The sequence below is a fragment of the Uloborus diversus genome, chromosome 1, assembly GCF_026930045.1.
Source record: "Uloborus diversus isolate 005 chromosome 1, Udiv.v.3.1, whole genome shotgun sequence".
NCBI classification, from domain to species: Eukaryota; Metazoa; Arthropoda; class Arachnida; order Araneae; family Uloboridae; genus Uloborus; species Uloborus diversus.
In genome coordinates this window covers 113,740,993-113,766,255 of record NC_072731.1, presented here as the reverse complement: position 1 = coordinate 113,766,255, position 25,263 = coordinate 113,740,993, and the positions used below count along the sequence as shown (strand labels likewise).

The following is a 25,263-nucleotide window of genomic DNA, read 5'->3' as shown; positions in this document are numbered from 1 at the left end:
GTCAAATTTGATACGAATTAAGCATTTGAAATGAAATCGGCTTATTTATGCTACACAGTAACTGCTACCATAAAAATGAGTTAAAATGTAATGTTTTTTGCTTAATATTTGCAATACATATTTTTATAAATCAAACATAAGTAATATCTAGAGTCTTTGAAGTCTATTTTTAAAGACTGATTTTTTTTTCCAATTCCGATATTCATTTATTTATTTATTTATTATTAGTATGATTTTAACATGATAATGTCATAGCAAATATCTTGGATCAAAGTTGCAAGAATATACAACCAATCGAACTCTTAACTCATCCAATGCACCTGATTGCCTCTAATAAATAATATCATTTTGATAACACTGCAACTATTGGGAAAAGCTTGAAAATTAAATTATGTAAGAAATAATTTTTTATGTATGGATATACCTTTAAAATTTCTGTTATTGTTTGTGACCATTATGGGGAATAAATGAATTAATAATATTAATTAATTTATTAATAAAACTTTTGCAAGAAAACGTAACGATTTCAATCGAAAAGAACAAATAAATTTCTTGACCATCTTGTCTAATTTTCCCCTTGCCTCCTTTTTTCATTTGAGAATTCCTTAATTTTTTCGAAGTAAAAATAAAACTACAAGTTTTTTTATTCCGCAGCGTAAGAAAACAGGAGGGTGTTTCGTGTTGATATTTTCCCCCCATTCTTAGAACAGGATCTAATTTCTGAAAATTCGTTTCAGAAATTCTGGCTATCCAAAGTGTTATATTTTAAAAGTACATAATAGCAAACGAACATTTTTAAAACGTTTTCACTCATTTTTACGGCATTGTTGTCTTAAAGTTCGAAAACTTTTTGAGTGTAAAATTTTGTTTTAGAAAATTGACGTGAATTAGAAAGAGCCGTCATGAAATAAACCAATCATATTAAAAAGAGAGGGAGAATGAAAAAAAAAAAATAGTTCAGGGAGACGCTTGATCTTAATATTTTTTACTGCTTAAAATAATAGTTTTCAATTTATAACATAAGTCACTTAGATTTTATCTTTCAACTTAACTAAGTACTTTGTTTTTTTTAACTATATGTATTGTGGAAAATTTTGCAATATCATTTATTTGTCATTTCGCAGCTCATAGATCATATTAGTTTTTTTACGAATCATATATCGTAATTCTATAATTTAAGATTATACATGAAAGAAAATATTTTCGCAATAAAAAGAAAATGAAAACCGAAACGAGTAATCTACTGTTGAAAAGATCCTTGACTTGATGTATCTAATTTTGTTGCAGCTTCAAAATCACTTGTTTACTTACGCTAAAATCTGATCCAAATGACTCTTCGATTCATGCAAATCGGCAATAACAGCAATCGGACCTCTGTCGTCTAACTGGATAAAATTTATGATAGCTGTCCTTCCTTGTCCAACAGAAATCTGTTGCCCCGATTCCCCAAGCATCGCAAATCCTTATCCATAAAACGCATCTTACAAGGCGTCATTTAAAGCCATAAAACCATTAAAGTCAACATGTGTGGTCTACATGTATGCTCCTTTTTTTCTACTTATCATTAAGATAGTTAGTCAAAAGCTCTTGTACAGTACAAGAATGCTGCAAAAGACCCTCATAAAATGTTTTAATTGTTAGAATCTTTAGCTTTTATTCTGTGAAATAAAAAGTGCTCTTTATTTTTTAAGCATTCAAAGAAGCCCATATGCAATATTTTAAGTGGTGGGGGGGGGGGGGGGTAAATAATTTTTCCTATGGTTTAGCAGAATATTTTCCCCCCGGAAACCGATTTCAGTTCAGATTAGAGACATTAAAATTTGACATTTTTAATAACGTATTCATCAATGGCTGGAAAAGAATTTTTATACATTTTTGCAAAGAAAAAAGTATTAAAAGCAAGGAAGTTTTCATTTCTAAGGAGGGGGGAGGGGCTAAAGCCCCACTTGCCCCCCTATATGGGCGCCCTTGTAGGCAATATACTCTCCTAATATGTGTATAACTGCTGATAGAAAACGAATAAGGTTTCCGATATTTCTCGCATTTTATTTCTAATATAGTCTTTAGTGACTCATTAATATTTGTAATACCAGTAGCGTACCTAGCATGGTGACACTCGGAGCGGTAATTTGTGATATCACCCCTCCCCCCCCCTTTTATAATGAAAAAAGAAAAAAGTGTTTAGAATCTACGTAAATATGAAAATCCTAAAATTTTCAGAAACTACTGCATTTGCGAAAAACGAAGTGTTTTTAGTGGGATAATATACAGAAGACAAATAAAAACTATGACTGCTTTTTATGTAACTTGCCCCAGACGCATGTGGGCGTCGAGTGATCTAAAAAGTAAGGGGGTCTATATGAAATTGTTGGCCCCATAATTACTTTAAACGTATCGCACACACATGGAAAGATAATCTGTTTTCAGTTTGTTGGTATAAGAGATCACTACTATGCCTATAAACAGTATGAACCAACCTAATTCTGAGTATAGTAGTATTAATTCCATGATCGGGGGTGGTTCGGGCGGTACCACCCAATGGAAAATTTTCAAATTAGTACTCTTGAAAATGCATTTCAGCTTCTTATTTTTCAAAAACTTGCAATTACACTTTGGGTGTCACCCCCATACAGATCACACCCGGAGCGGACAGTCCCCGCGCCCCTTAGCGACGCCACTAGTAATACCTTTGCGTTTTACTTATTTCCGACCTCGTTATGCATTCCTTCTTCAAACTCAAATTTCGTTTCGCTCATAATGATTTGTATTGTTTCATTGATGCAAAATTTATTAGTAATAACCTACACAAGGAGGAAGGGGGGGGGGGAGTATCGAGCTTCATATATGAGGGGAAAACACAGATTAAAAAAACTTCCCAAAATGATATGGCTAAAAGAAGGCAGCATAAAATGCAATATTATAAGGATTTTATGCAGAAATTCAAATGTAAATATTTTGAAGGTAGTACTGTAGCTTTTACACAAGGGCAAAAATACCCCCCCCCCAGGGCAATGACGAATTCCCTCCAAATGCTACGCAGTGCCCCCCTTCCCCGAAAACGTAACTTTTAACATGAGACTTAAAAAATATTAAGTGATCCCCTAAAAATTTCAATGCCAAAGATTATGCCCCACCCCCTTTGTGCACACCTCTGGCTAAAAAGACTAAGAGATTGAAGGAATTAAATCCAGTTACAAAAACTGGAATACGTTTTGAACACAAAACTTGTCAACGGCAAAGAACTTTAACTTTTGTTATGATTTTAACTGACAAAACTTAGTTTGAAATCGAAAAATGTTTTATCGTTAAAACTTTTCGCTATCTTTATTGTATTTAGTCCAGTAATTCCCCAAATGTGCCCCGGGAAGTCCTGCAGTCCTCCTAGGACCACTTCGAAATTTTACTATTTTTTTTCTCAACTAATTTAGACTTATTATTCATGAAACTTTTTTCCATTTTTTGCAGAACCTCTGCAATATAAATAAGGGTTATTCAATGCAGATACAAGACTCGTATTTATTTTTGACTGTCAGTTACAAGTCATACTTTTATTTTGGGAAGGGCGTTATGCAAAAATCCAAGTTCCAAAAAGGGCGCCTTGACTCAAAAAGTCTAGAAATTACCGTACAGTCCTGTCCTTTTTTTTTTTTTTTGTGAAGCGACTAAAAATGCGACATCTGTCATTGTGTGCATCCATCCACTAAAATATTGATTTTATGCGGCTTATTTCGACATAACACTATTTTTAATGCGCCGATTTCAAAAATTAACATTATTTGTAATCGTACTTGCGTCTATTGCACTCATGATCGTTATCAGAACAGGGAGTCATGCTAGCTCGGCTCTGACAGCAACTTAAGTACAGTCAATAAGTCAAACCATTCTTGACCATACATATGTGTGCTGGGGCATTCCAAGGTATTTGACTGTTACGGACTCTACACTTCATAAGGATGTTTTAGCCTCCTACTCATGATTAGTGCAAATAGTAAAACTAAACTTTTTGTAAATGATTAGTCCTATGTGTAGTTATGTCATAACATTGAAAAAAGTTTAGATTTGTGTTGAATTTCTAAAGATATAGGAAGATATATAGCATGTTACGGACTCTACGCTAAAAAGACATGGAAATTTTTGCTTAAACTATCTTCAAATTTTCTGTGAAAGTAATAACTACTCTTACCTAATGAAGGTTTTCCACTATGTCTCAGTTTATCTATAATACATTTAAGCACCAAAATATTTTTTAAAAAGGTAAAAAATATTTTTTACGGAATTATTTACTGAAGAACTGCACGATTATGAACATGTTACGGACTCTACATATTTGTCACGTTCGAGTATTGTTTGAATTATTGTTTATAGAGTGTAAACAACAACAATACTACCTCATTGTTCAATAGTTACAATGATAGAATCAACTGTTATGACTATTTTTTCATCATATATGTGAAAAGTGCCCACCTGGGGGGGGGGGGAGGGGCATGCCGCAGACTGTGCCATTGAAGTTTTTTTAGGGGGTGTTTTGAGAGGTATTTTTCTCATTTTTGGGGAGAGGTTTTTGATATTATGGGGGAGGGGGTCTGTGGGATATTTAGGGGAGGTGCACCCAAGCTCTAGGGGTGGGGGGGGGGGGGGTTACCAGATTGAAGTTGGCCTCTTGTTGGAACAGACCAAGTGATATCTTGATTTCTTCAGTCTTGAATTTGATATTAGAAAAGATAGGTTTTAATGCAAATTTCACTAACAATTCAACTTTTATAGTAGAACCTTGGTTATCTGAAGTGATCAATACCGGGCCATCTTCGGTAAGTCGAAATTTCGGGATGACTTTTTTTTTTGAGGGGGGGGGGACATGTTGGGAAGAAGATGTTTTTAACCCAATACTTTTTAAATTGCATTTTTAAAGTTAAGTTAAATTTTCTGTTAATTTAATTTAAAAAGGCAACATTTTTTGCTTCAGGAATCACATATATTTTTAAGAAACAAAATTTTATTCATTTCCGGTTTAAATAATTGCATTTAATTAATTAAATGTATGATCAGTCTCAGTCATCTATGGCACGAAAGATCTTATATTTTTGTTTAATGGCCCTAATATTAATGTACGAAATGGCATCTGACATGCCTTACTTTGTTCCTTTATTTTAACGTGAAAGTGATTTTTTTTTTTTTTTTGTACAATATATACTCCTACTTTATACTGGAAATTTTTCAAATGTCACACTGGAAATATACTGAAATTCGGGATCACCAGATCAGTCAACATCCCATAAGATAATAGGGTAAATTGGGACTGGTTAAACCGGCCTTGGTAATTTTAATACCTTTTTTTTTTTTAAATTTACGACTAACAAAAAGTAGCGCCTATAGTTCTACAATTCCTATAATGAAATCATATTGTACAGTTATTTCGAACAAATTTCAGAAACTGTTATTTTGGCTGTGCTACTTTTAATTGATTAACTCTCATAACTAAGCAACTTTATTTTTTTAAATGGTTTCCATGAAAAATGAAGCAATAAATTGAATTATTCTGCTAAAATAAGTTTTTTTAGTTCTTAAGTATTAGCAGTTTATTTTTTGTTGTAGGGAAAAAATCAGGACAACTTTTTTTAGACCAAGTACTTGGGGTATGTTGCTTCACTTTTAGAAAACACACAAAAACTTTTAGAACAATTAAAAAAGCAATACTTCAGTATTAGCAATAGTGAAGTTGCTAAAAACACAAATTGTGCTGATTGTTGAAAAAGAGTAATAGTAAATGTTGGTCAATTTTAATTATATTGATCTTTAAATTTTGGTTTTTGATTCTAATCTGTTGGATAATATTTAACATTAAAATTGTAATAGAAGTTGAGTTCGTAATGTGGGGACACCGGGACTCTGGCAGGTTGGTTCACTTCACAAAGTTCTCTTAAAGTATTAATGGGGGAAAAAGGTAATGAATTGAAAATTTTCTGGGGTGGTGAGAAATTTTTAACTCATGGTAGAAAATAAAATTACGAATTGAAATTTATGATGAGATAAAAAAAAAAGAAGAAAAGTAGAGAGCCAGACCAATGTGCCCTGACTCCCCCTATACACTTACTTGTTTAGTCAAAATTCTTCTGAAAGTCAAAGTTTTTTTAAAGTATAAGTTGTAATTTCCTTTAAAGGGCTACTTTTTTTTTTCTTGTGCAGGCTGTTCAAACATTTTGGTAAAGAAAGAGCTGTGTTGAAACGGTTGCCATATGTAGAGTCCGTAACGTTTTGTAGAGTCCGTAACCAAATTTAGAAAATTAATTAAAAATACCGAATTTAAATAATCATGAAACTTATTTTAGAATATTGTAACACCATAGGTGAAGTTAGAAAACATTCAATTTAGTGACATAAAATGCATAAATAAAAATTTTAACAAAACTTTTCTTCTAATTATTGTTACGGACTCTACAATCACCATTTTCACAACTTATAATTTTTTAAGGAATGCACTTTTTGATTAAAATTATTATATGTATTAGAGATAATCCTTTACTTTATTTGTCCCAAGCACCAGTTTTGGCTTAGAATTCGGTTCAAGTCACTATTGAAGAAAAATTCAATGTAGAGTCCGTAACGTTAAAAATTGTATTTTTGATGTTTTGATTGCGATTACATGGATAATATGAAGTAAATGAAGAAAAAAAATGACATGTGTGTCCTTTAGAATGTGCCTTTTAAATATATATAAAAATTTTAACCTTTTAACAAGTTTTGTTACGGACACCCCTATGTCACAAATACCTTGGAATGCCCCTGCTGTCACTTTCAACCTCACATCCCTTTTTTATTGAGGAAACACCATGGGTCCGCTTTTGTCCTCACAACTGAACCTTGGAGCAAAAGATAAGCTACAAACGGGAGCAGACCGTTTACGAAAGGAGGGGGGACTAATTGCCTTTATGACAGTAATAAGGGGGAACGTTTATATAAAGAAGAAGAACATTGCTTTTGCATGTGAAAATATTCACATGCAAAATCACTTCTTGATTCTACATAATTTATTTCCATATTGCTAAAACATTGTTTTGGAAAATAAGAAAAGAACAGATGGGCGCCTTTCGAGAGGGCGCACCGGGAAATGTCCCGGTCAAGTCTATGGCCAGTCCGGGCCTGCTACGAAGTCAGAGTTGAAGTCGGGAAGTCGGAGTCCGATTAACCATCGGGCACAGGAGTCGGAGTTGAAGTCAGGTGCCTCTAAATTCTCGGAGTCGCAGTCTGGAGTTTGGCTATTCCAACAAAATTTGTTTGAAGTAAATCCATCTTCAAGTACGGAATCTACACTGACTTTCAGTTTCCCCGTAGGCGCTAATGTTAAGGGATTTGAACTGTTCAAAATTGAACAGAAAATTGTTCAAATCAAAAAGATATTTCATATATACGTTTTTCATCAAAAGCTTTTTCCTAGTAAGTTTGTTTGACGCAAATTCACCTTACAGTTCGGAATTGCCTTGAATTTCCCCGTAGGCGCTAATGTTAAGTTTTTTGAACTGTTCAAAATTGAACAAAAAATAGTTCAAATCAAAAAGTGAAATATGGGAATAAGGTGTCCTTGCCGAGATCTTTCGAACAAAAAAAAGTTTGTTCGAATCGGACTATTCATTCAAAAGTTATTAGGGGGGACAGACAGACAGACATTTTCCCCCATCTCAATACCCTACTTTCCAATTTTTAATTTTTCTATATTTATTTAATTATTTTATTTGTTTTTGACTTTTTTTTTGTTTTTCGCGATATTTATAAGATGCATTAAGCCTTCTTTCATGCTTTTTTCTTCTTTTTCTGACTTGTACTGGGAAAGTAGGCTAAAAAGCACCCAGTTTCCTCTTTTTTATCTTAACTTTTAAATAGTTATTGTGTACAAAATTCATTAAAATCTTAAGAAAAACGTACGTTAATTGTTAGACTGACATCAGTTTTCACTTATCTGATTCAATACTCTCAAAACTAGCCGTTACAAAATTATGACTTTTTTTCTTTTTCATTTTTTGCTGCCCGCAAAAAGTAACATGCCTTTTAGTTCTGATTTTTTTCTGCCCCGAACTTAAGTCCCAATTGCTTCCTCTGCCCAATACCACCCTTTTAATTCCAAGAAACAGTGATAAGGAAATGATCGGGGAGGGGGAATATCAGTTGTGGAGGATGAAAAGCTTTGTAAGGCAAGCAGATATTAAGATATTCTGTGAAAAGAAAAAAAAACGGAAGTGCTACGATATCAAGGAAAATTTTTTGTGAAATAACTGTCCGTTATTCAGAGTGAATTACATGGAATGGCCTATATTGAAGGACTTGGACTTGCAAAAATGTCCATTAATTAGAGGTTTTCGTTATTCGGGAGTGTCCATTGAGGGAGGTTTCACTGTATTATATCTGTACTTTAGAGTAACAACAACCAATGACAAAAACATATCAGTTTTTGAGAAAGCAGGTGCAAAGTTTCTTGATTTTTTCTGAATCTAGCCAATTTTCAAGCCTGAGCCCCGCTGCAAAACTGTCCACTTCTTCAAGAGATTATTGTCTCATGCTACATTAGAAATGCACATAATTTTAAATTATTTTAATTATGAATTACAAGTGACATTGCTTGTTTCACCTCTAAATTAAAATACTGAGCATTGAAAAAAAACAAAGATCATATGGCTTAGGTTAAGCTGCAGGGATGCCCACCAAGGGGGGGGGGGCAGACGGACTGCACCACTGAAATTTTTAGGGGGGAAGGGGGTTTTCTGATGTATTTTTGAGGGAACTTTTGTTCTACAGTATTTTGTTTTTGTAGTATTTGGAGGAGGTGGGCACCTTTGAATGTGATTATCGTAACTCGCTGCATCAGATTGGTTGTTGCTGTGCAACAAAAAGTTTATGATTTCGTGGACAGATTTCTATTATAAAGTAAATCTGGCCAAAATCTGACATTGGTCGTTCGTGGTTAGCAATTTGAAATAAATTTATAATGAATTAAAAGTTACTATTTTGTATGCCCCTCCCCCCTTGTATGCAGCAGCCACAACACTGTTATACTACCACTGTCTTAAGTACTATTTATCATAGACCAAGTACTATGAGAAATAGTACTTATTCTATTTTGTACATCCATGTGTCATGTGCAAGGTAAAACATCATTTATTCATGCTTTCTATTAGTTGTCTTTCAGTTGTCGAAACAGTATTTGATCAATTCACACTTACAAAACCCACTGTTTCTGAGTCAGTTTGAAAAGCTATTCCAACAGGGTACATTTTCTCGGGAACTTTCTTAATGCATGCCATCTGTGCACATAGCAGAGGAGCTTAATTATGACAGTACTGACAGGTTATTGCTGATTTAAATTTTAGCAGTTTCACTGTGAAGCTATAGTTTGATCATGCAGGTTTCTTAGCTGTGGCAGATTGCAATCTACTTATAGATTAAAGAAGCTGTGGACAGGGTCGGACTGGGAAGAATATTGCGCTCGGGCACATCGAGGGATAACCGGCGCCTCTCCTAATAAATTTATATATATATATATATATATATATATATATATATATATATATATACATACATACAATATTTTATTGATATTTATAAATATAGCTAATTACAATCATAATTTATTCTAAACTTAATTGCTAGTCTTACTTACTGATCAACTAATTATTAAACATAAATAATCAGATACTTATTTAAATAATAAGCTAATATTTATTACATCAAAATAACATTTTTTAAAAAGGAGCAAATATTTACCTTTTAAAAATAACTAATTTTCGCTTTCCATGAATAATCAAATTGATCAAGGACTTGAAAGGCATATCTTCTAAATTTTATTAAATGGCATATACATTAATTGATGAGAATCATGTATACCATTGACTAATTGTTTTACTTTGAGCTTTAAAAGCTGTATAAAGCAGCTCCTACACTACACAGTACACTTCTGCAATTTCTCTTGGATGGAGACATGAAATTAAGTCAAGATATCTTTTCAGAAAATGAATTTCAAATAAGCAACTTAATTTCTATTGCATTCATTAGAACAAACTGAATATAGTAAAATTCTTTAATACCAAGTATTCAGATCTGTCATGTCTACAAACATTCTTCTAAGTTGATGGTAAACTGTAGTTTAATATCGAAAAGAGTACGTAAAACTGATTCGAGTACGTAAAACTGATTAACAGTTTAAGAATTTACATGCCTAATCATCTGCAGAAAAAACGTGTCTTGTCACTTACCAGAAGTAGTGGCGCAGCCCTAAAAAAAAACATTTTTGGACATAAAATAAAGTTTTTATCAAAGAATGAGCATTAATTCAGATTTTTAATCAACAATTATTACTCTTTTCAAATTTTGAAGATACAGTCGAACCTGTTTATCTCAAAAACTTTTCAATGTCGAAAATTTTCATTTTCCCTGCATTTATAGTGTTAATTCAATGTTTTTCCCATGTTTATCTCCAATGAAATTTCCCCAAAAACCTTTAGATTTCGGATTTTGACTACATTGTGTTTTTTGAGTTCGATTACCAGCGATTTTTATCAACTGGAACTTACGAGAAAAAAAGAATTAATCCTGATATTAGCAGTCATATAATCCTCCACTTCTTATGAGACATGTAGCTCAAAGAAAACTATATGTACAAGGAGCAAGTTTTCCACCAATTCCATCCATTCGGAAACTGATCGGAAGAGGTAACAGAGTTGAACAGTAAAAATGCTTCCGGAGTTTTATTTTTAAGTCATGGATACCAGTTATTTTGTCGTATTCTCTAGGTTTTTATCCTTAAAATTAAAACTCTCTACATTTAGGAATTACAATCATATACAGATAACGTTCGTCCTTAAAGGTAAACATAATTTTGCTATCGATATAATCATTAAATTTTGTAAAACGTGTTATTAGAACATGGCAAAATGTATCACAATATCAATACAAAAGAATATGTTAACACTTTGAGTTTGTTTCAATTGTATATTTTTATAACTTTTATCAAAACTCTCCATATCTCGATTTTTTTTTCTGCCCCATGAAATTCGAGACAGACAGCTTTGACGACAGATTTGAAGCTAATTTTAGAAAAGTTGATGATGATTTAACTTACCTTGGGGAATCCAATTTTGACACGATTACGACAAGGAACGAAACAGGAAACTCAAATATTTCATTTCTCTTACTGAAACATCTGACACAATATCGCTGATAAAAATACTTGCTATTTACTGCTATTCATGTCCACGCCCATATTTTACTTTTAAAAACCGTAAGATTTAAGAAATAGCTACTAGAAGTATTGTATAGAAATTTTGAATCTCAAACGTAAAATAAAGATTTTTATTTTAGTTTAAATTTGCTACTTCCGTTATTTTAATATATGTCCGATAAAATTACCAAGAAAAAACTATATGAGTCTGCTAGCAACTTTTATGGATAGATCGTATTAGGGCCAATAATGAGAAAAACTCCTTGTTAATAATTTTCATACTGGTTTATTGCTATTTCAAAGTAAAAATATAATGAATAATAATATAGTAAAAACGAATAAATAAATTTGTTACAGTAAAAATATAGTTAAAAAGCAGTTTAATGTGTGAAAAAGCTCTGCATTTACTTAAAATATTAATTCGCTACAAATTTTGATGTTTTTGAAGTTTTCATTTTTAGGACCTGAGAAGAAGGTTAACGGTTAATATAATGCCCCTACCCCATTAAAAATAAGTAATGGAACTGTGAAAAAGTGAAAATAATAAGGGAGGGGAATATTGTCAAATTGTGGGGAATGATGGGGGGAAACGGTTATTATATTTGGATTCAGGAGCTCATTTTACACAAGAAAGAGTAATAGTGTTGGAAGCGTTTCTCATGCCACGTTGTGTAATTCAATTTGTTCGTGATAAAAAGTTTGACTTTAAAAAAATCCTTATTTTTTAGTACTGTGCGGGAGACGGAACTATGGTATTTGAGCAAAAAAAAACTTAACAATAATATTCAACTTTTTTTGTTTACCTCAGTCAACAAGGCAAAAGAAGAGAAAAAAAAACTTTTTTTTGAAAATTATTACCTTTAGACCTCAATCGAAAACCTAAATAAGTTTAAAATTTCAAAAAAAAAAAAAAAAAACGGTACTTTTGATACACCATGCGTAGTAATGACAAACAGAAGGAAATACTTTTTTTTTCTTTTTTTTTTGCGAAGCGTGAAGGACCGAAACATTTTTACAACACTAACAAGAAAATTCGAACACTAACAAATCTTAACATAGCATTCCGTTAACAAGCTAGTACAAAATAAATAATTATACTTAATAATTACAATAAATTAATAAATATATTTAAAAATATCATTCATTTTACTTACATTTCGAAGTATTTTCAAACAATTGTTGTATTTATGTAATTAAAATAACTTTAAATACACTTTTAAAAAACATTCAGGAAAAAAATTTCGAAAGCTAATTGAATTGGGACATGGTCTTCATCGTTATCATCAAAGATGGTGTGCATTCTCAGAAAGAAGCACTTTTGGAAACAAAAACGACAAGATGTTCCAATGTGAGATGAGTACTGTGCGTTATCAGTAGTTAACGGGGCAATTTTCAGTCCTGCTGATGAATAAAAAACAGATGTGGCTCCTATTTTGTAATGTGAGCGGTTGAAAGGAAGTGACAAAGCCCTGGGAAGTGACCCTCTCTCTATCCCGTTTTCTCCTACAATGGTGGTCATTAAGATAAGTGGCAGAGACTCCCTACGGCGTCTGAAAAGGAACTTAGAGTGGTCTAGCTGTTTTTATTTTCTGATATATTTTATTCCAAGCTGAAAAATCCTTCACTTTTCAACTAACAAAAATTAATATAATAAAAAATTGCCATTTAAAAAAAAAAAAAAAAAAAAAAAAACGAGGGTCAACCGGCGTTTTTTGGAGTGGCGCACCGGGCAAATGCCCAAATGCCCACCTTGCCAGTTCAACGCTGGCTATAGAATAAGCAAAATTATTTTTTAAACAAAATTTGGATAATTAACAAAATTAGATGAAAATATATAATTACATAAGAAATAAGCACAACAAAGAAAATACATCTTACCGAAGTGACGACCCAATCAGATCCATGAACAAAACAATATTTGCAGTAAAGGTCATCTATGACAGGAAACTAAAGAACAAAACCAATTTCAGTGTAATGTAATTATACTACATAGGGTAGCATAGAATGGTTTCAATAACAAATGAGCTATTACATAATTTAATAGGATGATAAAGACACAACTCAGGAATATTTAGTGCCAAAATTAATGGGGTTGTAAAGATAATTTAATAACCTAAGGTGGCTGTTTATTTTTTGTCTCAAAACGAGACATATAACAATTTTAGGTAACTACATGTGTATTTATTTATTTAATTATGTTTTTTAAGTTTGCAGGTTTTTTTAGTGTCTGCTGAAAACAGACAAAAACAAAAATGAACACTTCAAAATATTTTTTCAATGCACAAATTTTTTGAGTCCATTTATTATTGCTGATTTTGAATACAACTGAAATTCTAGGCAGGATTTTATACAGTCAAACCTTCCAATAGCAGACACCGTCAGGACCAAAGTTTTTGTCCATTAACGGGGATTGTCCGCTCTTCAGGAGTTTGAATTTACAATGGCATTTTAATTTTGTATTTTAAACCTACACATACAGTGTATAGTAAATGTGTATTGCTTATATAAGTGAACTTAACTAATAAGTAAATAATCCATTGAATTTTTTGGGAAAATAAAATAGGAAGGCATTTGTGTATTTCCTCTTGCTCAGCGGTCCCTCAAACTTTCTGAGCTACAGAACCCTTAGTGCTTCACTTACACTCAAGGAACCGCTAAGACAAAATGCTAATGATCTGAAAGTCAGATGATAATAATTAATCATTCGCTATCATAATTATTTCTTCTATATAGATGAAACTATCGGTTTCGAGACATTTTTCATATTTTGACACATTAACCAGCTTTACATCGTGTCCAACCTACTTTAAGCATTTTTCAAAGCTATCTGTCTCTGTGTCTGCGTCTATACAGTGAAACTTGTGTATAACAATACTGAAACCTGTCTATAATGGTATTTTCCTTGGTCCCAGCAAAATTTCAGCATTAATAATTAAACTGTCTATAATGATAAGCTGTCTATAACAATATTTTTTCAGGTCCCAACAGTATCATTGTAGACAGGTTTTACTGAATGTATTTGACCGATTTTTTGTGGGCACTCCAACTCAAAGCATAAAGCATGGAATCGGACAAAATTCGGTACATATTTGCAATCCCTATCAAAAACATTGAAAGCTTACAGATACTGATGTTTTTTGTTTCAGTTAAACAAGCTTCAATTCGTCAGGAAGTTCATACAATTTCCTTAAAACTACAGAAAGCCAGTATATTTCTGTATGGAAAAGTAGTTATTTGTGTTAACTACTTTTACTGTCTCAACTATAAATAATATAAGTATAGCTGAATAGTCGTAACTGGACTGAATGAAACTTGATTAAACTACTGTTAAAGCTAAGAGAAGAATTTGCTTCAAATCAGATGGAATTTTCCTTGTGCATGGCAATGCAAAACACAATGACGACTACAACTACAATCTGGCATAGCATTTTAAATCCTTGAATTTTTTTTTTTTTTAAATTTTTTTGCTAGTTATTGCAAAAATTATTTTCCACAGTAAATTAGTTCATTGCAGAACCCTTCTCATCGTTCGACAGAGCCCTAGGGTTCCGTGGAACACACTTTGGGAATGGCTGCTCTAGCTGAACAAAACTAGTCAAGCACAATAAAATCAATATTCTTGATTTTCAGCACCTTTTTTGTTTTAGATTATAGCAAAATGTAGCGCAATCAGCTACTTTTCACATAATGGCAATACGGTGCCGATTCCTCATCAGTGTTGGATGGGAAAGGACGCGGAGCTGACGCTCGTCTCCCAAAATCTAGTAGGAAGGAGAAGGCAGGGGGGGGGGGGGGGGGAATGCCGTTAAGTTGCACCAGAATATTTTTCTCTTCCATGCAGACTGATAAAGCAAGGTACTATGTAAAAGGAGAAAGATTTTTTTCTTTTATTTTTTGCTGGAATTTCGTGTATGAAATGAAAACAAAACTTTCATAAGCTTTGACTAAAAAATTTGACTTGAATGGCTCCTTTTTTCAGAGAAAAAGGAGGGTTAACCCTTTTATCAGTACTGGTTAGCCTCAGAACATTGTAAAAGAGTAGAAAAAATGCTTGCCACAAAAGCAGTACTGAGCAAAAGTTTACCAGACAGAGAAAAATAAAACGAAACTCGGCTGATTTACTGTCCTTTAACGGGAGTGTCTGCTGACGAAGAGTGAAATACATTATACGCCCATCTCGATGATCTGGGGATTCAAAAACTGTCCGCTAACGAGGAGTGTACGCTATCTGGGAGTGTTTGTTAAAGGAGGTTCAACTGTACAATTTGCTTTTACATTTAACATTGCTTTAAGAATCAAGCTTTGTAACTCTGCTTTTTTGATAGTCCAGAAATTAGTCATGAGAAAAATTATCCTTTCTGTTGGTGCATCAGGGCCATGCAAACATAAAATATACTCAATAAATATACAAAAGTTTGCATGATTCAAGTTATTGGTCTGAAAATGCTCAAAGAGTTTCAACATTTTCAAAACATTTCCACTGTTCCATTCCATCCAGACTAGTGATGTGGATCGGGTAAATACCCAGCGGGTAGGTAAATATTTTTTGGGTATTTACCCGGGTATTTACCCAAGGCCTGGGTAAATACCCAAAAACTGGGTATTTTACGAAAATTGCAAAAAAGTGAATGGGATTTTTTTTTAAAAATCTAAATATGAAATAACTGGTAAAACTGATATATACATGTATGTATTACACAGTTTATAATATTTTTTTATTGAAAGACATGATGAAATCATGAAAGAAACACATGGTGAACCAAAGAATCTCTCTTTTCAATGTCATAATTGGAGAAGTATAAGCAACTCATTATGAATTTCAGGATTTCAAAATCACAATCTAGGTTAGTCATATCAAAAATGAAAAAAAGGAAGCATGAGGGATGTTTGGAAGAATAAACTGAGAAGTTATTAAGACACTGTGGTGTTATTTATTTTATTGATATTTAAGTGATAACATGGAAAATATAGAAACAGTTTTCACATTAATAAGCAAAAAAAAGCAAAATATTCTTTTCTGTTGCCTTGCTCATTTGCATTTGCTCCCCTGTAGGGTGGGAAGGTAAATATTTTTTTGGGTATTTATCCGAAGACAGGGTAAATCCCCTAGTAATTGCGCATTTTGCAAAAAAAATTTAGGTGGTATTTAAAGGTGACTATTTTCTTTTTTAAACATAAACCCTAAAATAAAAGATTAAAAATTTTAAATGCTTATGTATATTATGTGTGTGTATATATATGTGTGTGTGTGTGACACAGAATACACCTGAACAATTGAACTAAGTTTGGAGGAAATTTCTGCATAAGATATAGGTAAATAAATAGTACAGTGAAACCTGTGTAAGTTGACCACTCGCGGTGCAGTACTTTGGCGGTCAACTTAGACAGGTGGTCAACTTATAAAGGGTGGTAATGTTTTTTTTTTTTTTTTTTTTTTTGTCATTTCTTGCACCATGTATTCATTTTTTGAGGAATTCACATTTACTCTTTCTGTTCAGCTCCACTTTCATTGTTTAACATTATTGAAAGTGAAACAATAATTAAACATACTATTCAAATACTTTTGTTATTTTCCCTTGTTTTTAACTATATTAGACACTGTAGATTTAGAAATTCCATATATGCCAGCTAATTTTCTCTGGCTTTCTCCATTTTCAATTACTTTTAATATTTCATACTTTTTATTAATCTCAAGTTCCACTAACTTTCTTTTTGAAGCCTTTTTATGTAAAATTTATTGCACAAAGAGCAACAAGCTCGACTCTCCCAGTACCCGCAGTGCGAGGGGCCCGCATCCTTAAAGGGGCTAACAGCCCTAGAAATTGATGAAAAAATAGAAAAAAAAACTAGCACTTAGGCTTATCGCTTTTCAAATAGACAGTGCTGGCCACTAGGGAGAGGCCCACATATTTTGTTGCAGGGGGCCCAAAATGTATAGATCCGGGCCTGCTCTGTTTAGCAGAATTCCTGTGTTGCCACACCGTATTGCAACTGAAAGAAAAGACTAAGAACTTTTCTACTGACACCTATTTTCATTGAAAAGAGTACGAAAAGCTATCTCAAATAGAACAACAAATGAAAAACAAGTTTGGAGAATAAAGAGCAGCATAAACTTTATGCTGCTGTTTAGTTAGTAAAATGCTAGTATGTCATCAAAGCATTAAAAACATTCTTTGAAAGCTATCAAAAAAAAAAAAAAAATTATTATAATAAATAAATAAGTAATAAAATAAAATAATATGCTGAAGAAGGTTTAAAAAAATAAACCAAGTGGTCAACTTACAAAGGGTTTTTACAATACTCCAGACCGAATTTGGCGTACATTAGTGGTCAAGATAGACAGGTGGTCAAGATAGAGAGGTGGTCAAGTTACAGAGGTTTTCCTTCATTATATGAGATAGGGCTAATTCCGTTCCTGACAAAAGCGGTCAACATAGACAGGTGGTCAACTTACAAGGGTGGTCAACTTTACAGGTTTTACTGTAATAATAAATTGAGCGACATTTCGTTACATTTTGATGTCATGCAGGGACATATTACTTGGTTATAAAAGACTAGGACCTTAAAAAATTGATGTTTGCTTTTTTTGTAACCAGTTAACCTTTTTACTTTTTGTAGAATGGCTTTTTATATCTGAAATTTGGCTATCAACATTGATTAGGCATATCCAACATATTTAATGTGAATATCATATTAGATTGCTAAGCTGTTTCACACAATAATTTTTTAAATATGTGATTAAAATACAATTTTTGGGCAAAAATTTATTGTTTTGTATATTGTTGGTTGTATATATACATAATGGAATACATACAGAAAAGTATTTTAGTTGAATATAAATTTTTGAAATAAATACCCGGGTATTTACCCATTTTGGGTATTTACCCGGGTATATACCCTAGGTATTTACCCCTAAAAATAAATACCCGGGTATTTTACATCACTAATCCAGACCCATCATTTAGAGGAGTTACTACACTCCAGGGTCTGCTGTACCTACCACTATACTGTCGTACTAAACACAAAAGTTGTATCTGCATTTTTATCAAAATTCAGTTAAGATCACGACATGGTTCATTGTCATATATTTCCCCTAAATACAATGTCTTATGGTCACCTGTCAATGGGAAACATTTTTTTTTTTTTTAAATTCAGAAAAGGTTGCATCTGAATCAAATAGGTGAGGGCACAAAACTTTAAACGGCAATTGCTCATTTTGAACTCAGCTGCAGATACACAACTTTTGTACTTAGCATGGCAGTATACTATACAGAGGTATAACCAGTTGTTTGGGGCCCTGATTTAGGAGAGTCAGCAGGGAGCAAATGACCATTTGCCCACCAGCTTTGAGAAATTAATGCATTTTCACATATATGGATGTGGTTCCTGTTGTTTTTCAATCTAACATGCATTGAGTATATACTCTTTCATACCTCCCTCCTCCCATCCATAACTAGTATGTTGTGGCCATCACGAAACTCACTTCTATATCATTACCTACGACCATCCCAATGCCCTGATTTATCTCAAAAGCAAAGCAAAGCATAAAAATTGAAAATTATTTTAAGACTTGCTTAAAATAATTACAAACATTTATTTGTTAACAAATACAAGATGGCAACAGTTGAAAAGTTTAAATTGTTGTGATTTTCTGGTTATTTTCCAATTAAAATCACGAGAAATATGCAGACGACAGTCTATTACGATTTATTTTTCTTATCAGTTATATAATGCTATTTTTATTCACACAAAAAAAATCAGAACCCCCATGGAGCAATTGGCGCCAAAATTGAACCTACGCCTGTTTACATATGAATTGACATTTATTTCTAATTTCATCCAGAACGTAGCATTCCTTCTTGAGATATGGCACTCACATTGGAAAAAAAGAACGTTCGAATCGCCACCCCCTTTTCAGCTGTTGACATCAAAATAGAATCAGCTTTTATACCCTCAATGGACTACTTGTTGATAAATTTTTGTTTGATTCTGTTCATTATTTCTTGAGATACAGAAGTCACAATTGACGACAAAAAACATTCTATAACTCAACCCTCATTTGAGGTATTGATACCAAAATTGAATCAGCACCTGTACCTGTTAGGGGCAACATATGGACCAAATTTTGTTTGATTCTGCCAGTTACTTCCTAGGTTACACTGGTCACACACATACATGACACACACAGACATTTTCCAAAAATGGTCAAAATGGACACAACACACTTCAAAACCGTCAAAATTTGAAAATTTGCACGAATCCAATACTTTCTTCTATATATTAGATACAGAAGAAAGTAAAAAGAAGTTCAATTGGCTACTTTTAGCCGTTGCTACAATTTGAGAAATCTTTGAAGATTAATCAGTTTGTACCAAATATAGATACAAAAGGTCTGACCAGCTATGCTTGTCACTGTCAATTTATCAATCTAATGGATGAATGGAATTGTTTGTGTCCATGTATCTTAAATACAAGTCCAGTTTATGTGGAATCTTTGCCGAATTTGGCATGGTGGTACTTTGATGTGCAGGAATTCACACAGGAAGGTTTTCGAAACTTAAAAGAGTTATTTTAAATTAAAAACTAACAATATGAGTTTAACTTAAACAAAAATGTTTTCTACTTTAAAAAAATTTCTATGCTGTTTCAAAATTTCTACCACATTGTCTGTAGAAAACTACACCAGATGAAGTTACTAAAAATGTTCACAATCAGTACTGTAGTAGGAGGAGGAGGGGGGGACACGGCGAACACCGTTCCCAAAACATTTAGTTCATTATTTTAAAATACACAGAAATATGATAATGTTTGCAACCATCTTTTTAAGAAAATTGTCTACTTTTTGAATTACAGCTTTTCTCATACGCTTTTTTGGCCTAAAAAAACTTTGTCAACCATGACAGTTATCCAATAAAAAAATTATTAAATAAAAACATAAAACCCTGACTGCCTAAAAACCAAAAAAACTAAAGGAAAAATGTATAAGCCCAGTAGTTTAGAATGTTATTAAGTACTACTGAATAACTACACCATTGAAAAAGTTTTATAATCGTACACAGATTAGACAAATCATAAATTCAAAAGTAGAATAGAAGGATTAACAGTCGGGGCCCATTCCTTTCCGAATCAAGGAACCCCGTAAAATTTAAATGGGCCACAACTGTTGATCCTTCTATTCTGCTTTAGAATTCATGATTTGTCTTATATGTGTACGATTATAAAACTATATCAATGGTGTAGTTATTCAGTAGTACTTAATAACATTCTAAACTTATACATTTTTCTTTTTAGTTTTTAGGCAGTCGGGGTTTCTTGTTTTCATTTAATAATTTTTTATCTTACACTGTTTAGTTAATTTTCATTGACTTAGTTATTATGATTATAAGACGATACATTTCACAATCTTGTCATTTCATTGATAAATTTTGTACCGTGAGGTTTATTAAGTAACTTGCGGTGGTCTAAACTATTGATAATTAATCCCTCTAGGGACCTAACTCGGCTTAGAGCTACATGTGATTGACCTTCAGCAAAAATGTACAAACCTAAATCAACCACAGCACAGCTATATAAATAGCCTGTATAACTCATGGTGAAGAGCTAGGAAACATCGTCAGTCAAATCTTTCTCGCAAAACTAACTAGTATGTTGTGGCCATCACGAAACTTTCTTCTATATTTTTCTTTTTTTTTCTGATCCCTCCCCATGTTTGACAATATGCAATATTCCCAACAAAATCAAAATTACACATGCAAAAACTAGACAACCATCCCAATGTCTGAATTATTGCAAAAGCAAAGCAAAGAGCAAAAATTGAAAGTTATTTTAAAAGCCTTGCTTGAATTAATTACAAATATTTTATTTGTTAACAATCATAAGATTGCAACAGTTAAAAATTTTAAATCATTGAGATAATATTTTCGATAAAAGGTGGGAGCAAACACAAACTTCAACTTTGAAGTTTCAACACCAAATAACTTTCATTTTAATTAACTCTAAAATTTTTGAGGTAAATTATAATGCTGTATAGAGACAAGAATTGACATAAATTATGGAAAAAAAGCTCTTCAAATGCCCTTAAAAAATATTTTCTTTGCTAAATGGCACAATTTTGGACATACCAAAACGTTAACTGAGCAAATGTACATTAAAAAAATTTTTTTTTAATTATTTCCATACGTTTCAAAAAAAAAAAAAAAAAAATAAAGGCATGAATCTTACACTGAATAATTTTTCGTTAATATTTTACGCAAATAACAAAAGTAAAGACAGATTATTTACTTTGTAAACGATTTTAGAAAAAAGTAAGTTTGAAATTTGATGCATGTCCAAAAGTTACGATCTTTACAATGCTATTATTTGAGAACTAAGTATATGATGTTTTCGTTTTAAAGGTATTTATCGATCCTCAGAATCAGTTTTTAATTGTTTAAAAGTGTTTTCATAAGCTTTTATGCAGTATCTTAGAAGAAAAATAATTTTTCTTAAACATACATGTGAGATATCCAAATGGCGTTACGATCTTGACGCCGATAATTCTGTCCGTTTATTTATAATTTTTTTATAATCCACTGTCTTCTAACATCAATAAAAAAGATTATTATAATGTTATCTTCTTTAATCCATTGATATTTTGCATAATTAATACGTTACACATTGAACAATACATAAATAACAGTAGAAGCATGGCTGGTTATGATCGAACGAAAGCCATTTTGCGCGAAAATCGCCAAGGAAACCTCCGTTGGCGACAACACAGTATACGATAAGCTAAAGGTTACCAGAGTGGGATTCCAGTTTGATACATGTAGTTAATTGTCAGCTGCACCAGTTTTGGCGACTTTATCACCTGCGTTAGCAATTTTTTTTTCCCGCCGCTTTTATTATTTTAGAATTTTTTTTTCTCTTCTTTCATTTGGAAACATAATTTAACAATCTCCAAATAGAAATACGAATTTCTTTTTTCAATAATTTTTTTTTAGACATCGTTTTAATTCTGATGACATTAGAAAAAATATTCATTATTAAAACTGATGTCACTTTTTACATTCTTTCTTAAAGCATATTTTGTTTACTTTTCCTTTAAAAATATATATGTCGTATTTATTTATCTCTATTTTTATTCCTTATTCGTCCCAATAAATCAAACTACAAGTTTGTATAATTATTTTCATGAAGCTTTTTTCTACCTTTCATCAACTTCTTCAAAATCATTCCAAAACTTTATTATATGTAAAGAGCAGTATGTATAGCCATTCAAGTACTTCATTAATATCCTCTTTATCATTAAATTGCAAAATTCAAAAAGTAGTAAATAAAATTTTCATTGGAAAAGTTAAAAATCAGATTAACAGTTGTCAAAAATGGTGAAACTTACATTATGATGATGTCCGAAATCCGTTACCTACAGGACAACAATGTCCAAAATCTGTTACCTACAGATTGCTAATTTAATTTGCTAATTAACAATTTTTACAAATACCTGCTGTCTTTTGATGTTCATATATTGTGTTCTAGGTATGCATACTATAGAATAAAAGCAAAATTGATATCAAATTCGAAAATTTTTGAAATTGCTCAAAATTAACTTTTTTGTTCCCACCTTTTGAGAACTGCCCATTAATAAAGCTATTTTTATTCTCAAAAGAAAAAAAAAAAAATCAACACCTCTTCGAGCAATTGGCGTCAAAATTGAACCAAAGCCTGTTTACATATGGATTAACATATATTCCAAATTTCAACCAGAACGTAGTGTTACTTCTTGAAATAGGGCATTCACAATGGAAAAAAAGAACGGGCGATTGCGCTATTCCCTTTCTAGCTGTTGACACCAAAATAATATCAGCTCTTATACCCACTAAGGGCTACTTGCCTATAAATTTTTCTTTCATTCCGTTCATTATTTCTTGAGATACAGCAGTCACAATTGACGACAAAAAACGTTCTATAGCTCAATCCCCGTTTGAGTTATTGACACCAAAATTGAATCAGCAACGGTACCTGTTGATGGCAACATAAGGACCAAATTTTGTTTGATTCCGCCAGTTACTTCCTGAGGAATAGCAAGCACGCATAACTCAAAAACGTCCCATTGCTCCACCCCCCTTGGAGGAATTCGCGCCAAAAACCAATGGGCACAAGTTCACATATGTGTACCAAATTTCGTTCGATTTCATGCGGTAGTTTTTGCTGTAGAGCGGCCACAAAAAACTGGTCACACACAGACGTGACACACACACACACACACAGACAGACAGACAGACATTTTCCAAAAATAGTCGAAATGGACTCAGCACACCTCAAAACGTTCGAATCCGTCAAAATTCGAAAATTTGCACGAATCCAATACTTTCTTCTATATATTAGATATAGAAGAAAGTAAAAAAGCTTGTCAAGAAAGTACACATCGCAAAACTCAGTCCCCTGAAACAGGACAAGAACAAATGCAACATGTTAGAGATGAAAATCTAATTAGTAGACTTTCTTTCTTTTGGTTCTTATTGCATGGGTTTATTTTGATGAGGACTGAGTCTCTTGCCTCCCTTATGCATGATATATTTTTCATTACAGTACAGAATACATATAAACAACACATGAAAGAATTTACATCAGAAAAAGGTGAAAGCAGAGCCGATCCTAGGGTGTCGGCCGCCCGTGTGCAAAGACCTAATGTGCCGCCCCTCAAGAGTAATTTGCATATTTTGACTTATCTTTGACGTTCATATAAATATTTCTTCAAATTTCTATAGCAAGTTCTAATTTAAAAAAAAAAAAAAAAAGAAAAGAAAAGAAAAGAAATAAAAACAAGAATGATGAACTTATAAAAAGGAAGAAAAGTTTCATAATAAGAAATTTCTTAGGTACAATTTATATCTTTGAAGAAAGTAATAGATACCAAAATTTACTAGTCGTAAAAACGCATTTTATAGTCTCTTCGGTGACGTCAGAGAAAGGATGGAGGAGGGGAAGTCAGGGGAGGGGGGATTGCTCCCAGAAAATTATCGAAATTGGCGTACGAAAAATAGTTTTAGTAATCTTTGTCTGTGTTTGGTTGCAAGGAGAAAAGAGTCGGGTATATTCAAGGTGCATGGAGAAATTTTCGAAATTGACGTCAAATATTGCTATTTTAGGAACTTTGCTATCTTTGGTGATGTTAACAAAACTGGGAAGCTTCGGCGAATCTTTCGGATATTTTTAGATATTAATATCTGAAAAACACAACTATAGACTTTTGTCCACCTCACTTCGACGATTGATGGGTATATGCCCTAGCGCCGTGAAAAGTTACATAAGTCAGTCTCCTCTAGAGTTTTTTAGAAACTGAAGTCCCAAAATCGTATTTTAGGCATTGTTTGATAACGATGGAACAAAGAGCGGGTGGGGGTTTAGTGTGCCCTCACGAAGTTTTTTGAGATTGAAGTCAATTTCAAACTGAGGGGGTGGGATTAGTGAGCTCTCTAAAGACGCTAATTGAGAATATCTTTGGTAGTAATGTTTGGGAATTTGTTTTGAGGCCCTCCATCGCAAAAATTTTGAAAAAGAAATACGAAAAATGTCACTAAGCAATTTTTGATCACATTAAGAAGGGCTGTCCTCTAAAAACACGTTTTGGATTTTAAAGCCAACATTTTCAGGCTATGTTTGATTAAGTTAAGTTGGAAGGGGGGAATCAGAGATTTAATTGTGTCCTTAAGATCGTGGTTCAAACAGCAAAATTGTCCGAAATTTAAGTCCTAAAAATGCCATTTTAAGCCTTCTTCGAAAAAAATGCTGTAAAAGGGGAAAATTACAAAATTTTAGTGCATTCATATATGTTTGATTCTCAGGGGAGTCGCAATTTCCCACTGTCTCTCCAAGCAGCCACGATTATTGAAAACAGAATTTGTTGTTTGAAATGCTTGCGAGAGTATCTAATCAGTATAGCTTTTTTTAAAATATAATATATAAAATACGTCTTCATTGTTTAGATCTATAAAAGCATGGGGGGGTAAGCATTAGTGGCCGCCCTGGGCCCTGAGTGCTTCTTTTAGAAAGCACCTTTCATGCTTCAGGAGGGGGCC

General features: G+C 32.7%; 1 protein-coding gene across 2 annotated transcripts in view; it reads right to left on the bottom strand.

Annotated features, from left to right (window-relative positions):
* The window catches only part of LOC129216591 (B9 domain-containing protein 1-like), a 65,980-nt gene that overhangs the window by 39,274 nt on the left and 1,443 nt on the right, over positions 1 to 25,263 (bottom strand). The window contains exons 2-3 of one of the 2 annotated variants that reach the window (XM_054850817.1): positions 13,082 to 13,150; positions 10,239 to 10,257 (exon numbers count right to left, since the gene is read on the bottom strand). In XM_054850817.1, coding sequence (XP_054706792.1) covers positions 10,239 to 10,257; positions 13,082 to 13,137 — 75 coding nt within the window. In that variant the 5' untranslated portion in view covers positions 13,138 to 13,150. The remainder of the gene's footprint in view (positions 1 to 10,238; positions 10,258 to 13,081; positions 13,151 to 25,263) is intronic. The other variant, XM_054850809.1, reaches the window with a different exon arrangement.